General features: G+C 43.4%; 1 protein-coding gene across 1 annotated transcript in view; it reads right to left on the reverse strand.

The window, feature by feature from the left end:
• The window catches only part of ANO6 (anoctamin 6), a 115,403-nt gene that overhangs the window by 49,958 nt on the left and 46,341 nt on the right, over positions 1 to 19,104 (reverse strand). Inside the window, exons 4-5 of the mRNA XM_083182656.1 lie at positions 5,944 to 6,009; positions 5,564 to 5,842 (exon numbers count right to left, since the gene is read on the reverse strand). Of these exons, the coding sequence (XP_083038782.1) occupies positions 5,564 to 5,842; positions 5,944 to 6,009 (345 nt within the window). The remainder of the gene's footprint in view (positions 1 to 5,563; positions 5,843 to 5,943; positions 6,010 to 19,104) is intronic.

Below are 19,104 nucleotides of genomic sequence, written 5' to 3' on the forward strand. Positions count from 1 at the left end.
GCCCCTCACGACGGTGTGAAGAGCGCCCGGAGGGCGCGATGAATCACCTAGTATGTATATATATGTATATATATATATATATATATATATATATATATATATATATATATATATATACACACACACACACACATATACACACACACACACACACACACACACACACACACATACATACATACATACATACATATACACACACATACATATATACACACACACACACACACCCTGTGGGTAACTAAAGATTCAGCACTCACAGAGTGAGATTGCTGTCACTCACACAATGGTGGAGCTGCTAATTCACAGATTTGGAATACACATCTGACATCTATGTAACTGAAGGTCTGAGCAGTTATGTGGTGCTGCCATCCCACTCAGTGCCCATACCCTTCCCATTCGGGCACCGCAACATTCCCACCTTGTTCCAACATCCTTCTCACTCTCATCTCATTTAATATGCACATTCAGCTCAATCAAACATTTTGGTTAATTGCTAATACCCCATCTACCCACAGGCTGTGATAGCATACCATATCTGTAATGCCCCATTAAGGCGCCAGCCTTAATGATCAGAATTTCACTGCTTTTTGGAGTGTGAGTGGAAGAGTTAAAACAGGTTTCTGAAATGTCAGATCATGTGTAAGAAGCCTTAAGGTGCCCACAGACGCATCAATTATCAAATGCGTTTTGTACTTTTTAAGCACAAATTGCATCTTATGTACAATTATTGGATGGTGTTTATGGGCTTGTGCGATGCGCGTTCCCGGGAGCCCGATATTGTATGTCTAAAAAAGTACGTGCTGCACGTACTTTTTAGACTACATCTGAAATTTAACATTACAAACATGGGTTCATCACATCGCATCGCATGCATCCAAGTGCACATCTCATAGCAAGCTGGAAGAAAAATTGTATAGAACCATTGTACAGACAAAAACAGTACAATTGTAGCGTCTGTGGGCACCTTTAATGGGACACGTGAAACCGTCCGGTTTTTTGTTTATGGAATTTCATCGCTTTTTTTTCTTCCAATTAATTTTTTTTTACTCAGAAATGTAAACTTACACTGTGAGAATAAACATTGGATTTTTTTAAATGTTTACTGAAAAATGTTCGTATAACATCACTGTTTTGGGCAAAATGCTAAAAATATTTGTATTTACCAAACAGAATTGTTTATACTTTTAACTTAGGACAAAACTACTTTGTTGCCTTAAAAGCATAAAAATTTTGAATTTATATTTTGATATTTTTTCATGTTTTTTTTTGTCTTCATATTTTACTGGGATTGGGATTCAGTTAGGATTCTAATTAAATAGAGGACTGTATTGGGGCAAAACACAGGGAAAAGGGGACCTTACGGGGGTGACACACAGAGTGCTGTGACTGTAGTGGGGGGCAGCAACACAGTGTGCAGCAAAGGACTGCAGGTAATGCAGGGTGCAGGAGATAAACATGGAATTAGACTAAAAGAGTCACAGTTCCCTGCGTGTCTCACACCCTCTCCGACCCTGCATGTCAAACCCCCTACAGTCCACTGCACCCTGTGTTTCAGCCCCTACATTCCCCTGCACCCTGTGTGTCCCCCTCCTACTGTCCCTTGCACCTTGTGTGTCCCCCTCCTACAGTCCCCTGCAGTCTGTGTGTCCCCCCTCCTACAGTCCCTTGCACCCTGTGTGTCCCCCCTCCTACAGTCCCCTGCACCCTTTGTGTCCTCCACTTATTCAGTCCCCTGCACCCTGTGTGTTACCTACCTACAGTCCCCTGCACCTGGTGTGTCACCACCTATACACTCTCCTGTACCCTGTGTCACACCCACCCCACAGACCCGTGTCATCCCCTACAGTCCCCTGCACCCTGTGTTTCACCCCCCTAGACTCCCGTGCACCCTGTGTGTCACCACCTATACAGTTCTCTGCACCCTGTATGTCACCACTCATTCAGTCCCCTGCACCCTGCGTGTCACCCCCCCATACAGTCCCCTGCACCATGTGTCACCCCCTGTTCAGTCCTCTGCACCCTGTGTGTCACCCCCCCCTACAGTCCCCTGCACCTTGTGTGTCACCACCTATACCAGGGGTGGCCAAACCGGTCCTCAAGATCGAGCTGGTGCACAGCTGTAGTCAATGCTAACGGTCACATTTTCAAACCTGCTGCATTCATTCCTACTATAGAGCCACAGGTTTCTTGGAAAACATGCACCGTTGGTAGATCTTGAGGACAGGTTTGGCCACCCCTGACCTATACAGTCCCCTGCACCGTGTGTCACCACCCCCCACAGACCCTGCCTGTCACCACCTATACAGTCCCCTGCACCCTGTGTGTCACCACCTACAGAGTCCCCTGCAACCTGCGTGTCACCACCTATACAGTCCACTGCATAATTTGTGTCACCCCCCTACAGTCCTCTGCACCCTGTGTGTCACCAAATATTCAGTCCCCTGCACCCTGTGTGTCACCACCGATTCAGTCCCCTGCACCCTGTGTGTCACCACCGATTTAGTCCCCTGCACCCTGTGTGTCACCACCCCCCCCCCACAGACCCTGCACGTTACCACATATACAGTCTCCTGAACCCTGTGTGTCACCACCTATAGTCCCCTGCATCCTGTGTGTCACCACCTATATAGTCCCCTGCACCATGTGTGTCACCACCTATACAGTCTCCTGCACCATGTGTTATACCCCCCACAGACCCTGCGTGTCACCATCTATACAGTCCCCTGTACCCGGTGTGTCACCCCCTACAGTCACTACACCCTGCGTGTCACCACCTATACAGTCCCCTGCACCCTGTGTGTCACCCCCTACAGTCCCCTGCACGTGTTTCACCCCTCCTACAGTCCCTTGCCCAGTTTGTCACCCCCCCTAGTCACTAGACCCTGCATGCCACCCCCCAACAGACCCTGTATGTCATCACCTGTACAATCGCCTGCACCCTGAATGTCATCACCTATACAGTCCCCTGCACCCTGTGTGTCACACTCGCCTGAGTCTATTGTGTCCTGTGTGCTGCTTCCTCACAGTTCTCTGAACTCTACATGTCGCCCACCTACAGTCACTACATCCTGTGTGTCATCCCCTTAAGGTCCCCTGTGTGTCACCCCCTATAGTCTGCTTCACCTCATACATGCCTATGTTCCGCAAATTAAGTCCCCCTCCTGCCCCCCCCCCCCAGAAATGTAGGTAAGTCTCCCGCATCACCACTGCAGCCCCCGCTCTCCCGTGATATAAAATCCCAAATTTTGCGGGTCTGCATGAGGGGGTGGGGCTTATAATTTGCATCATTTTAGCCCCTTGCTCAATCCATGGCACGAGAGTTAACGTGGCTGGTTTTCAGGGGGCGGGGCTTGGTGACATCAGCCTCGCCCCACCCCCTTTCACTCCTCTCCAGGAGAGGCCCGGAGAGGAGTTATAAAAAGTATGCAGGTATGCTTTACCCTGTGTCACCCCCCTACATCATGTGTCACACCCATTATATTCCACTGCACAGTGTGTAGCCTTCTACACAAGACTGCTTCCTACTCTCTCCTCATGCCCAACTGCCATTGCAAAACAAGTTGATATGCCCTATCTTTAAAATAGGGCATATTTTACAAAATTAAAATGAAATAAAATAAAAAAACCTGTAACTTTCGGAAAAACCTTTACCCCAAAAGGCACTACACTTGCACATGCCACATAATATAACAAACCCCAAAGTCTTAATTCTTCCTTTACCCTGAGATAGGTCTTCCCAAAAATGTCCTCATAGACTACATGGGAAAACGGTCCTAAAAACCATACAATAGCATAAAAAAAAAAAAAAAAACTGACAGTTGACACTTTAGCTTACTCCCAATTCCTAAACTTTAGCTTACTCTCAATTCCTTACTCCCAATTCCTAATTTTTTTACTAGTTTGCCCAGAAATGCAGCACCGGGTGAAGATCCTATGCATCCATGCCAAATTTCAGCTCAGTACGTTAAATCACTTTTGAGGTGTAGCCCCTCAAACACCATGACCCCCATCACAAAAGGTTCCCTATGGGAGTATTCCATTTGTTTGATTCAGCCTTAACCGTGCCCTTATAATATAAAAAATTGGGCCATACACACAGGAGATTCCTACTTAATTTCTAAGTGATTTGGTCAAATCGGTTAGAAATTAAGCACAAATTTCTCAGTGTGTGCCCCATAGGGATGGGTAGCCCCGTACATCACTATTGCTGGGAAGATCATTCAAGCAGGCAAATGATAGCTAGTCAGATTGCTTAGAAATGGTGCTGAAATCGCCCTGTGTGTATGCCCAATTAATTTGAATGGGAGATCTAGATTGTGGGAAATCTCCCACATTAAATTGTTCAAGTCTCCCTGTGTGTATGCCCCATATTTATTTTGCCTCTATTCAACACAAAATTCAACAGGAATAATTGTACTGCAGTTAGACCACCAATAATCTGGCAACCTTGGTTACAGCACTGTGCCAGCTTTCCCTATAATCCCCCGTTATCTAATCTCGCACAGCCTAACTAAAGCCTTGTGCAACCTAATTTCCCCTCCAAAGCACATAAACCTCCCTCAGTCTGACTATACCCTGCAGCCCAACTCTACATCATGGATGATCTGAGCCCTAAGGCAGAATAATAAATGGAATAATGGAGACCTGCGCTTGATGTGTGTGTGACAGAATCTATAGGCTACAATGGATGAAGGACAATAATGTCTTAGTAGAAAAAAAAACCTTTATTGGTCACAATGCCAGTAAAGTACAAGTAAAAATGCAAAAAAAAAAAAAAAAAAAAAAAAGGTAACGATAGAAGTCTTACAATTACCGCTGCACCAAAAGGGTGTCTGCGGTCTTATTTGTATGGTGTGCTGAGTGGGTACCGTATGTTGTGGGTACATTTCCAGCACTTGCAAAGGAGTCTGTGTCTCCTCACAATTCCCCCATCCGTGCATGCACGTGATAAGCAGTATTAAACAGGATGCTGGTGGTATAATGGGCACTCAGTGTACTGCAAATGGTTGCAAGGGTGAATGGGTTGAAAGGTGAGCAGATGGTAATGTGGGGGGAAGATGTAAAGTAAAAGTCAATAACGGGTGGTGGTGCACGGTGGCACAAGAGGCTGGTGTCCCTAACCTCTGATGGTGCACCTGCGTGTATCTGAGTTCCCGCTGAGCTTCCTCCACGACCGTCCCTCGGCGCTTCCGTCCCGATGTCATACTGTCACACACACATATATATACGTCCATTAAGCGCAGGTCTCCATTATTACATTTATTAATTATTCTACCTCTAAGAGGGTGGCCTCCCACTTTTTGGAGCCTAGCTGCTGTAACTTTATACCACTAAGTGAGCGCCAACCACCTCCTCCTGAGCCCTCAGGCAGCCTAACTTCCCCCTGACACCTAGTGTGTCTGGATTAAAAGATCAGATAATCGGTGGTGTACCCGTATCAAATCAGAAAATAATATTTAGAGATACTATTTTTTTCATAAATCTAATCTTTCAACATATGTCATGGGAGAAATGATACTGGTTGAAGGGAAGACAAAGTTGAAAGCTTCTGGCTACTTACAATGCGGCTTCTTGTTGCTGGAGTGAAAAATACTTCTCTGTCCTGAATATAAAAGTCCTCCACACGATCCTCTTCAAATGGTGCAGTGAAGAATTCTTGTTCTGGTTTTATTACACTTTCGCTTACGCTAAAGATTTTCATGAACCAATTAAAAGCAGATTTCCTCTGCCGTAGATCATTGGGTTGTAGCGGCAGCTTTATGTGCATCACCTCTGCATATGTACACAGCACCTCCCATGGCGCATGCACCTTTACAAACACCAGTCTTTCATCACCCACCTACAGAAGAATATATACAATACATACAGTCAATAAGAAAACTTCTGGGGTAATGCACTTCAGTGCTTTAGGGAAGGTCAACAAATAATGTGGACACTCACAGAACGTGTCGCCTCTAGCTGTAAGCCATTCCTCATAAGATTGGACTCATAGGCTTGTCGCTTTTTCTGTAATCAGAGAGAGAACAGATCAGTACATGGGGACAAGAACATTTCTATACTAAGCTATCTTTTATACATAGCTTATCTTTGGTTAAAAAAAAAATCCTCATATCTGAATATAAAGCCAACAAAAATATAACACGTTTGCAAATATGTATTACACTGCAATTACAAATCTCCAAAATATTACAGTGTTCTGTGATCAATTAAAAATTGACACACACACACACACACACACACACACACACACACACACACAAATAAAATAGGATTTTATTGCAATAAAAGCCTGATGTTCAAATTGGGCTATCCAAGTATAGCCCATTTGTTTTGTGCAGCAAATGACCTGTATTCACAGGAAAAAACATAGGGTCTGCGAAAAGCCACGGACCCAGGTGTTCTCGTGCAAGCTGAAGGAGGAAAAATGGTCTCTTATCAGGAATTTGGTTTTGCCTTCCATGAGGCAGGCGACACAAAATCCCCAATATGCACCAGGATTAGGGCTAATAGGAGACCTTCGGTGGTAATTAGACCTGGTTATTTACTGCGGCTAACAGTGTGCTAGACATTCTGTTTAGGGTGTGTGGATATAAACATTTGAAAGTAATAATTTTTTTAGACCATACTCATTCTGTATTTAAGGGTCTTAGTGATACTGTAAATGGGGTTAGTTATTTCACATAAAAAAATGACTCCATTATGTTCCTAGTTTTGTGCGATTGTTAACATGTCATATTTGATAGATTAAACAAGAAAGTTATACCGGTTTACATCTTTTTCATAAATATTTGTATTTAGTTTAACAACCATATAAACAATATATTTTATATATGACAATAATCTACTTCTACTTTTTACTATTACTGAGGGTATGGATATATGAAATGAATTTAGTGTACATTTTAGAATACAATGTAGCACGCTCTGAATAGGGGTGTGTGGTCAATCTAAAGGGGGCATAGCCTTAAGATTTCAGGGGCAGTGAAGCAGACTGGGCTGATGATGCTGACACAGACAGCCACTGACAATTAAACAAAGGCACTATCACATGGAAGCTGACACACAAATGGTGACACGGACACTAACACACAGACAGATGCCGACACATGGACGTTGACACACTGACCAACGAATGCTGAGACATGGACAGATGCCAACCCTATGACAATGCCACATGGACAGATGCTGACACACAGATACAAGGAGGTTGACACACTGGCGACATTGACATGGATATTGATATAGGGACAGATTGACTCTGAGACACATGACAACACAGATGCACAAACAGACACTGACAGCCGGACCCCGACATAGACGCTGTCACAAAGCCTACATCATGGTGTCTGTGGGAGTGTCTAAGCTTATTCTCAGCTTCATCACAGTTTGATTTATTTCAGATTTTTTCTTAAACTGGTCCTGTATCGAATTATGTATCGAAAAATATACCACTTCAAGAAGATCCTTGAAGTGGTATATAAATATCCATGCGTAAATATCTTCAAGAAACTCTATTATTAGCACTTAGGTCAGAAGTCCACCAGTCACTCTACTTATCAGGCTCCTCATATACATATAGCGGTAACCTCTGCTAAAGATCTACAGAAATTGCTCGTCAGCCGCCGGGGGTCGGAACGTGAGATACTCCCTAGCGGGTGTCTTAATGGGGACGGGCAGATGGATGGGTGCCTGTGCCGAGAATGAGAGAGACTGCCACATTGGGAGGTGTGAAGAGGTGAGAAATACAGACCACGCTGCCGGTTACTTGAGCATGCAGGGGGGGTTTTGATTTTATATAGTGTGGCAAGCTCAGCGAGCCACCGAGCCCGAAGCGTGGCAAGCACCACGAGGGGGGCGCGGATTACTGCGCTTGCCACACTACATAAAAATCAACTCCATGTGTAGTGGATAGTGGGGTTATGAACAGGTCAAAAATAGCTTCGGATTGCATCTGATATATCGGCCGATATATCGGGCGCCGTGAAACTACACAAGTACCTTAAAAAGGGTATAATAATGATTTTATGTAAGTGTTAAAGTGATTAGTGGACATTGCGCCACAGGAAGGCTTTCAGTTTGAAATCTACATTCATGCCTTTGGATGAAGAGTTTGTAATTCAAAAATCCCTTTAGATTCTGTCTATTTTAGTTGTATAACAAACCACCCCTCCAATGTGGGGTGACACTTTTTATGCCTAGAAATTCCAGACCTGCTGTTTTTTTCCCATGGGCTTTGGCAAAGTGATTTGATAGGCTATGGGTTGTTAGGCTCATTAAATGTTGAAAATATGCTTTGAAATTCTAATCTTGATTTTTCATTTTTGTCTGTGGAAAGCAAAACATCCGACAGACAAAAATACATTTTAAGATTAGAATTTCCAAGCATATTTACAACGCCCCTGGTTCCACTAACATGGACTGATCCAACTCTCTTATGTTACATCTGCCCCACACAAAGGATTCATATTAAGGTACAGTGAATACTGGGTTTAAAAGAAAATATATATATAAAAAAAGCACAATATTTGATTGAATAATAAAAATGGATTAGCCCTTATTTCAAGGTGCCGTGGAATTTTGAACGACTTCCTGGTATTATTCTATGGGGCAGCATGGACAGTGTAATGGTTAGCATTACTGCCTCACACCGCTGAGGTCATGGGTTTGATTCCACCATTCTATGATGGCCCTAACTGTGCGGAGTTTGTTTTTTCTCCCCGTGCTTGTGTAGGTTTACTCCGGGTACTCCAGTTTCCACCCACAATCCAAAAATATACTGGTACATTAATTGTCTCCCAACAAAAATTAACCTCAAGAGAATGTGTGTGCGTGTACATGTGGTAGGAAATATAGATTGTAAGCTCCACTGGGACAGGGACTGATGAAAATGTTCAAATATTCTCTGTAAAGCGCTGCGGAACTGTTAAAAAAATATATATATAATATTATCCTCTGCATATCTATAAAAAAATAATAATAATACCAATGTGGCTATGTACTTAATAAATTATAGATGATTGTTTAGTGTATGGGTACCACATGGATCTTGTGTACTTTTTCTATGATGTATTATATATAGGATTATTAACCCCTTCCCGACATTTGACGTACATTTACGTCATGGTCGGGATGTACTTCCCGTCACATGGCATAAATGTACGTCATGACTGTAAACTGTCACCGCGTCTATAGACGCGGTGACAGAGGGACGATGGCTGCTGTCCCTGACAGCAGCCATCTTCCCTCGTGGCCCAGGGGGGGCAGCGATGCCCCCCCCCATCGGCGATCGCTGTGATTGGCTGTTCAAATGTGAACAGCCAATTACAGCGTTTTCTGTGTACCGGCGAATAACGTCGCTCGGTAACACAGGGATCGGTGGTGATTGGTGCTGTTAAGTACAGCACCAATCACCACCGGGTGTAAAGGGGTCACTGGTGGTCACCCCACCTCACCCCACCTGCCCCCAAGGCTGTGATTGGTCCGTCGGACCGACGGACCAATCACAGCCATTACACCTCACAGAAAATAACGGAGACAGCCCTGCAGCCGCCATTCCGGTCAGGAACAGCGTGCAGAGCGGTCTCCATGCCCATCTGTCCCCTTATACTGACCTGATCAGCGTTGGTGGCATCCGTGCTGCCAGCTGCTGGTGCTTCCTGGTTGCTGTTGCTTCCTTGTGCTTGTGCTGCTGCAGCGTCATTGTGTCATAGAACATAATATTCTATAATATAATTTTGTCTCTGCTGCCCCCCTTTTGTGCTGATCAGTATAAATTAACTGATCAGCAACTTTTTTGGGGTGCAGGTTTTTTTTTTTTATATATAACCCGTCAGGTTGCACCAAAAGTTGTGTGCCTGCTGCCCCTCACTGCTAATCAGTGTTGCATCACTGATCAGCAGCTTTTTTTTTTTTTTGAGGGTGTTGTGGGGGTTTTTTTAAAAAAAATTTACACCCACGGTGATTTTGTGGGTGTCCTGTGGCCGCTGAGCGCTGATCAGTGACGTACATCACTGATCAGCATTTTTGGCACAGGGTTGATCTAATTTTTTTTTTTTGGATTAAATTCCTGTTGCCTTTGACTCATCAGCAGGTTTTTTTTATTTATTTTTTTGGGAGGGTGCTGTGCGGTCTTTTTTTAAAAAATTTTTTACACCCACGGTGATTTTGTGGGTGTCCTGTGGCCGCTGAGCGCTGATCAGTGACGGACGTTACTGACCAACATCTGTGCTCAATTTTTGGCGCAGGAGCTTTTTTTTTTTTCTTTGAACTTACACGTGTTAAAGCACTACATACACACTACATACCCCCCGTGTTGAAATAAAGTTTGTACCCCCCCCTACACTATACACGTGTTGAAACACTACACTTACACAAACACAAAAATAATAAAAATGTCCCAATCATCGCAAAGACTGTTTTCAGCGGAGGAGGCATATGCCCTTATTGCCTCTGACACTGACACAGCCAGTGAAGTAAGCGATGAATTTGCATTCGTCTTAAGCTCCTCTTCCTCCTCTAGTAATGAGGGACCCCCTCAAAGACGCCCCCGTAGAGCAGCTGAGACCCCCCCCCAATGATTGATCTCGTATGGACCCCACCACCAGACAATTTTGAGCCCCAGGTTCCTGAGTTTTTGGCCAACCCAGGAATCCAATTTGATACTACAGGCCTCAAAGAAATTGACTTTTTCAAAGTCTTTTTCTCTGATGATTTTATAAATTTAATGGTGGACCAAAGTAATTTATATGCCCAGCAGTTTATTGCCCAAAACCCCACGTCATCATTTGCTAGGTGGACCCCTGTAGATGCAGTAGAGATGATGACGTTTTGGGGTCTGGTGTTACATATGGGCATAGTTAAAAAGCCAGAAATTAGACAATATTGGAGTACAGATGTTCTGTACAGCACCCCACTTCATCGTATGGCCATGACCCGGACTCGTTTTGAGACGATCCTTAAATTTTTGCATTACAACGATAATGCACAGTGCCCACCCAGAGATGATCCCACCTTTGACCGGCTATTCAAAGTCAGGCCGGTCATTGATCATTTCAGCGCCAAATTTGCTGAGATGTACATCCCCGAAAAATTCATTTGTGTAGACGAGTCACTTATACATTTTAAAGGAAGGGTTAAATTCCGCCAGTACCTTCCCAATAAGAGGGCAAGGTATGGCATAAAAATGTATAAGCGGTGCGAAAGTACCTCAGGGTACACCCACAGGTTTAGGGTATATTATGGGAAGGACACAAGAATTGAACCGCCAGAATGCCCCCCCCCTCCCTCGTAGGTGTTAGTGGAAAGATTGTCTGGGATTTAGTGCACCCCTTCCTGGATAAGGGTTATCACCTCTATGTGGATAACTTTTACACCAGCATCCCCCTGTTTAAGGCCCTTGGTTCAAGAGGTACAGCAGCTTGCGGTACTGTGCGCAAGAACCAAAGAGGCCTCCCAAAAACGCACGTTGCCCAATTACTGAGAAAGGGTGAAAGCAGGGCACAATCCACCGAAAATATGTTGTTGGTCAAATATAAGGACAAGAGGGATGTCCTTTTACTGACAACAATTCACGGAGACAGTACCACCTCCGTCCCTGTACGAGGTACCAGTACCCACACCTCAAAACCTATTTGTATCCTAGATTACAATAAGTACATGGGCGGAGTGGATCTTTCAGATCATGTACTGAAGCCGTACAGTGCCCTGCGGAAAACAAAAATATGGTATAAGAAGCTGGCCGTGTATATCATCCAGATGGCACTGTATAACGCTTACGTACTATTCCGTTCTACCAGCCAGACGGGATGCGGTCATTTGGTCTACTGCATTATGGTCGACAGTCATTAGGTCGAATCCATTAGGTCGACATGCTAAAAGGTCGACATGACTCTAGGTCGACATGGGAAAAGGTCGACATGATTCTAGTTCGAAAGGTCATTAGTTCGACAGGTCATTAGTTCGACAAGGTCATTAGTTCGACATTGTCTATGTCGACATTCACAAGGTCGACATGGAGTTTTTCACTGTTTTTTGAGCCAACATGTGCCGACAGGCGGTATTTCATGCCCTACCATCCACTAGGGCGTGGTGGGAGAATAAAATAGTGTGCCGAGCGTAGCGAGGCACCGTGCCCGACGCATAGCGAGCGCAGCGAGCGATGCGAGGGGATGCAGTGCACTTTAAACTGTGTCCATGTCGACTGTGTTGACATTCAGGTAAAAAAACAGTGAAAAACCCCATGTCGACCTTGTGAATGTCGACATAGACAATGTCGAACTAATGACCTTGTCGAACTAATGACCTTTCGACCTAGAATCATGTCGACCTTTTCCCATGTCGACCTAGAGTCATGTCGACCTTTTAGCATGTCGACCTAATGGATTCGACCTAATGACTTTCGACCATAATGCAATAGACCAAATGATCCCAACCCCAGCCAGACGGGGACATTTATGCACTTTCAAGAGGAAGTCATAAAGGGCCTAATATTTGGGAACCAGCAGGCAGAGGGCCCCAGTACTTCTAGTACTGGCCCCAGTACTTCTAGTACTGGCCCCCGTATTGTATCAGGGCAGCTTTTTCCTAACAAAATCCCCTCCACTGGAAAAAAGGGCAGGACACAAAAAAGGTGCAAAGTTTGCTATAAAAAGGGAATAAGAAAGCAAACTATTTTCCACTGTGAAACTTGCCCCGACAAACCCGGCCTATGTATGAAGGAGTGTTTTAAAATATACCACACATCTATGGATTATTAGGTTCATCATTTCACCGTGCTTCGGGGGTCTTGCTAATGCGACATAGCACCCACCATTCATTCCACCAGAATCTGTGCTGCAAAATTCAAATATCACTCCTTCCCTTCTGAGTCCTGCCATGCACCCAAATGGTATTTTTTGGTCACATATGAGGCATTGCCGTACTCGGGAGAAATTGCGGCACAGATTTTGGGGTGCTTTGTCTCCTTCATTCCTTGTGAAAATGAAAATTTTTGAGCCAGAACTGCATTTTTGTGTAAAAAAATGTAATTTTTCATTTTCACAGCCCAGTTGTACCAAAATTGGTGAAACCCCTGGGGGTTTGAAATGTACACTATACCCCTAGATGAATTCCCTGAGGGGTGTAGTTTGCAAAATGGGGTCACTTGTGGGGGGGTTCCTAACTTTTAGCATCGTATGGTGCCTAGAAACCTACATGGTGCCTAAAAAATAATCTCATAAAAAGGAGGCTCCAAAATCAAGTAGGTGCTCCTTCTATTATGAAGCCTGTGGTTTGGTCAACGTGCACACTAGGGCCACATATAGGATATTTATGAAAACAAAAGAATTGGGGGAATCAATTTTTAGTCACATTTCTCTAGTAAAATCTACTGTGTTCCTTAGAAAAATGTATTAAAATTGAAAATCTGCAAAAAAAATGAAATTTTTAAAATTTCACCTACACTTTGTTTAATTCCTGTGAAACACCTAAAGGGTTAACAAACTTCCAAAATGCTGTTTTGAATACTGTGAGGGGTGCAGTTTTTGAAATGGCATCATTTATGGGGGTGTCTCACATACAAGTCCCTCAAAGTCACATCAGAACTGAACTGGTCCCTAAAAAAATCAGTGTTTGAAATTTTCTTGAAAATTTGAGAATTTGCTATTCATATTTTAAGCCTCCTAGTGTCCAAAAAAATTAAAAAGGAGGTTGAAATAATGATGGCAACATAAAGTAGACATATGGTCTTTGTTTATTATTAACTATTTTGAGTGGTATGATTATTTGTCTCACAAGCAGAAAATTTAACATTTTGCAAAATGTTCAATTTTTTTACGACATTTTGGTATTTTTCACAAAAAAACACAGACTGTATCGACCAAAATTTACCACTAACTTGAAGTACAATGTGTCACGAGAAAACAATCTCAAAATCACTGGGATAAGTAAAAGCAAAAAAAAGTTATCCCCACTTAAGTGATACATGTCAGATTTGAAAAAAAGGGCTCTGTCAGGAAGGCAAAAACAGGCTGCGGCGGTAAGGGGTTAATACCATATAGTAAAAGTGTGCTAATATTCCACCTGATGACCAATGCCTAAATCTTTTTTCTTTGTGGTCATTTATATTTCTGCTTATATACATATTTCGGTATATTTTTTATTTTTATTATATATCTATCTATATATATCATTTTCCTCTCTCCAAATTTTTGATCAGATTATTGCTGTGCAGTGACCAATAATAGTGTCTAGTTATTTAGATTTATCCTGCAAGACTCATAATCATTGAGTTATTGTTACATTTTAGGATTTGTTAAAAACTTGCAGCTTGGAGAAACCTGTAAAATATGTCTTTTTTATATAATTATATCAAGACATAACTATACTGAACTGCACTTTCGTTATGACATTTGTTTAACCTGCACAGACTTCTCATGCAATTAATGGGCTCTACTACACCTGTTAAGTCATTCCCCTTTTTTCCAGCATAAATTACAGCCACAACAGACAGGAGTCGTTCCTTTTGAAGTAGTCACGTTGTCCATGATGAAACGCGTTATGAACTCCTGCCATTGGTCCTACCACGTTACACCTACCGGGACTCCAGATGATTCCCTTCTTCCTCTACAGCACAAATCCAAGCGCACTGACCCACCATCCCCATTTCCCTGTGCGGCTAGCACCATCGGGAACAACCAAACTTGACTCCCAGCAATACAAGCTGCCTGCTCCCGTTAAACCTTTCCATGAGCCCAGCACAATAGAGAACATAGCCTCTCACCTGCTGCCAATTCATCCAGCGCCGCATTGCTGGTCTCTGGCTCTCCAACTCTGGCCACCTGTACTGGTGTAAACATGTGCCTTCTAATGAAGTACGCCACTTGTCATCTCATTACGTGGCTGCCGGCCAACTGTTCCCCCTCGGAGCAGATCAGCCTCCATCCTGCTAATGGCAAATGGCCATTTGGTCCGCTGCAGGGTATCTGGCTGCAGATCATCCACACCAAAGCCACTCATACCATCTATACTCAGGAGCAGTGAAATTGAATGGGCTTTGACCACCTCATACTTGCCACAGAGGATTCCCACTTACCAGATAACATTATTGTTACTTTGGAGATTCTAGGAAGCTCGGACACTCCTTCACCTGGCAATTTCTACCAGGAAGCTTTCCTACATATAGGACTGAATCTTTGAGTTATTCAAAATTCCCCAACACCTTGATATAAGGGTTGATCCATTTTTATTATTAAATTTAATATTGTGATTTTTTTTGTTTATATTGTCTTTTAAACCCAGTATTCACTTTACCATAATATGAATCCTTTGTATTAATAAATGCTATTTCTACCTTAACCATCAGTTTAACCATTATGGAATTATTTATCCATCGCCCACTTTCTACGCTGTTTTTCTTTCTCTTTCCCTGATCATCCTTATTCAATTTGCAACAATTGAATTTAAGCTGCAGCAGAACTCTGGCTGATAAATTACATTTTGAATTATCTCTCAGTTAAATAGGCCTCCAGTGCCAAGAGCTAATTTTCTTTTTTCTTAACTGTCAATATAAATGGCTTACAGAACATAATTTTCTGTACAACAGCAGTTTTAGGTATGTGCAGGTATGATACAAGTTAGAACAACAACTTTAAAATAAATATATATATATATATATATATATATATATATATATATATATATTTTTGAATCTAATTTTAGTAAAATGGAAGCTGTATTTAATAGTAATTACAGGGTTGCCGACTTTATTATTCTCCTCTCCGGGAGAAGCCCGGAGAGGTTTCAGCAGCCGCTCAGGGGGCGGGGCTTAAGCGTGACATCACTAAGCCCTGCCCCCACGATGGTAAACCAGCTAATTCACGGATCTCCGTGGAGGGGGCGGGGCTAAAATGACGCGATTGTGACATTTTAGCTCCGCCCCCTCCTCTGAGACCCGAGGATTGCGGGAGACTCCCGGAAATTCCGGGAGGGTCGGCAACCCTGAGTAATTAATTGCCACTGATCATAGGCGTGCACAGCACATTTTATTAGGGGGTGCACTGTCAAAGCGGTGTGCCTAGCACCACCTATTGGGCATGTCTAACACCGCCATTGAGTCTGTTTAACACCACCAATCAGGCGTGCACTCACTACAATATAAAACGTCTCTCAGCCACACCATTATATCTGGCCTATTTCAGTTTAAATCTTCTAATTACTCTGTGTAACAGTACATACAAATAAAGTCAAAATCATATCTGGATGACACAGATATGTAGTGATATGACAATGGTGTAATACAATTAATAATGCAAAACACACAATTGATTGATGCGCTTATTTTAATGGAATACAGGTCTAAAAAGCAAAAGTCTTTGGTAAAAGGTATTGCTGGTATTACTAGCAGTAATAAGTGTGAGGTGGGGGCACAGCATTAGGGGGTGCCTGTGCACCCTTAACACTCAATGGCCTTTATTCAGATCTGATCACAGTACAAATTTGTTCTCAAAATGGGCAAAACCATGTGCACTGCTGGTGGGGCAGATGTAACATGTATAGAGAGAGGTTAGATTTCTGAGAGTTATTTTGTTTCTGTGCACGATAAATACTATCTGCATTATTTTTACACTGCAATTTAGATTTCAGTTTCAACACACCCCACCCAAATTTAACACTCTCTGCACATGTTACATCTGCCCCACCTGCAGTGCACATGGTTTTGCCCATTTTGGGAACAAATTTGTACTGTGATCAGATCTGAATAAGGCCTAATGTGCGCACGCCTATGCCACGGATACCAAGATTATCAAACCATCATTACACTAAAGAATAATACATCTTCCCAAAGTAAAATCTAAAACTAAACTAAACTAAAACTAAAACTATTATTATTATTAGCATTTCTGAAGTACAAAAAGCTGCAGGATTAAATGAACCTTTATAAAAAAAACTACCCTTAGGGATAACACCAATATGGCTAAATGAGTGTTATACAGTATTTGTGCCATCAGCAAGGCTCAGTCGCCTTTATATACTGTATGCGGTCTACACAGGGCAGCCTCACATCGTAGTTTGAAATAACTTTTGAGGTTACATAAATGTTATTTGTGTAACACACCTCTAAATTTCTGGGATATGTGGACTACAAAATGACTAATGTGCCTCCACCCAAGTATAGTAAAATAAGTAACCACAATACAGGGACCTACTTTGGAAAGCCCCAACTCAGTACACGTGACTGCAACAAATCCCTTGGTGATGCATACAAGGGATTTTGTGCAATATAACCAACCACCTACACTTCGACTGTTCACAACAAAAAGATTGCTTTATTGTTGGGACAATGGCCCTTATTCTGGTTCACTCGCAAAGGCAAATTCCTTCTCAAATGGAAAAAACCATGTGCGCTGCAGGTGCGGCAGATGTAACATGTGCAGAGAATTAGATTTGAGCAAGTTATTTTGTTTCTGTGCAGGAAAATACTGACTGCTTTATTTTTACACTGCAATATAGATCTCACTGAAGTAATGCCCCACGCAAATCTAATTCTCTCTGCACATGTTACATCTGCCCCCCCCCCGGCAGTGCACATGGTTTTATCTATTTGAGAAGGAATTTGCCTTTGCAAGTGAACAAGAATAAGGGCCAATATACAGATCCTCTTCAACAATTATCTACATTTAAGTCAATGCAATTGTGTACCATTTAACATAGTCAAGTATTCACTAACTGAGCCTGGAAAAAATATGGCAACTACCATGGTAATGTTATCCACAATTTCAGTGGCGTAGCTTTGTTTGGGGCGCCCCCCCGCCGTTAATGGGGGGGCGTCCCCCCTCTCCCCCCCCCGGCTGCCCGTGCCCCCCATGCCCCCTCCCCCCATTGCCGCAGGCTTACCTGTCCGTCGCACGTCCCGGCTCCCCTCCTGGCTTCAATTAATTCTATGCAGACGGACCACGATAAAATGGCCGCCCCCATACCGCAGACAGTTTCAGAGAACAGTCTGCTTTATGGGGCGGCCATAGCATTGATTGAAGCCAGGAGGGGAGCCGGGACGCGCGGACACTGGACAGGTAAGCCTGCGGGGGATGGGGGGCGGGGGGGGGGATTACTATAGCACCGCAGCCCCCCCCGGCGCCCCCATATGCACAGCGCCCCCCCGCGACCGCGAGGGCTGCGGTGCTATAGCTACGCCACTGCACAATTTGATACCTCATATGTTAACAATTGACCACCATAAGTATCCACATACAATCTCCATATGGCTAGACAATTGGACTATGAATCGCTTTCAGTTCAGTCTATGGGCAGTATTCAATGAAAAAAATTCTCTGTGCATGGCAAGAGATTTTTTCTCTCGCCATGCACTCTCCCTGTTCCGGAGCCTCCTGCTCCCACTATTCAATGTATTTAAGACTCGCCGCGAGTCTTAACCCCTGCAGCGGACGAGCGTCCGCGGCAGGGAGCTTTTTAGGGAGCCGGGGGACGGAAGCAGCCAGAGAGATTAAAGTCTCCCTGGCTGCTCCAGAGGAATGTGGAGGGGAGGAGGGCTCCCCGGGACCCAGGCAGCACAGGCTGCCCCCACTATAGCCAGCGGGGGGCCCAGTATTCACTGCACCCGATCGTGCATATTAACGATCGGGTGCAGTGAATATATGAATATCTAATGAGCGGCTCGAGCGCTCCGGCCCCCTGCTGGCTGCACTGTGTAAAAAAAAAAAATTATTTTTTTTTTTTAAAATTAAATATATATTCATGTGCTATAAGCACATGAATAAAAATAACATGCCCCTTCACAGAAAAAAAAACCTGATTTTTTGACACCAAAATTAAAAAAAAACCCTTTTAGTTTAAAGTTCACATTCCAGCTCTCCATCAAAAGATGGAGAATTTTTACACGGAGAGAGACGGCGAAAATCACTTAGAAAGACGGCGAATATTCCACATTGAATAGGGTGGTTCACTTTTGGAGAGCAAAATGCTCCGTCCAAGGCGAAAAAGCAAAAATTCTCCATAAAACACGGAGAATTTTTCTCATTGAATACTGCTGTATGATATGTAACAGGAATATTAAGAATGTTGTAAAAGATCTACAGTGTAATTCAGCTTCTGCTGTTCCCTGCTGCC

The sequence above is a fragment of the Crinia signifera genome, chromosome 4, assembly GCF_055691185.1.
Source record: "Crinia signifera chromosome 4, ASM5569118v1, whole genome shotgun sequence".
Classification (NCBI taxonomy): domain Eukaryota; kingdom Metazoa; phylum Chordata; class Amphibia; order Anura; family Myobatrachidae; genus Crinia; species Crinia signifera.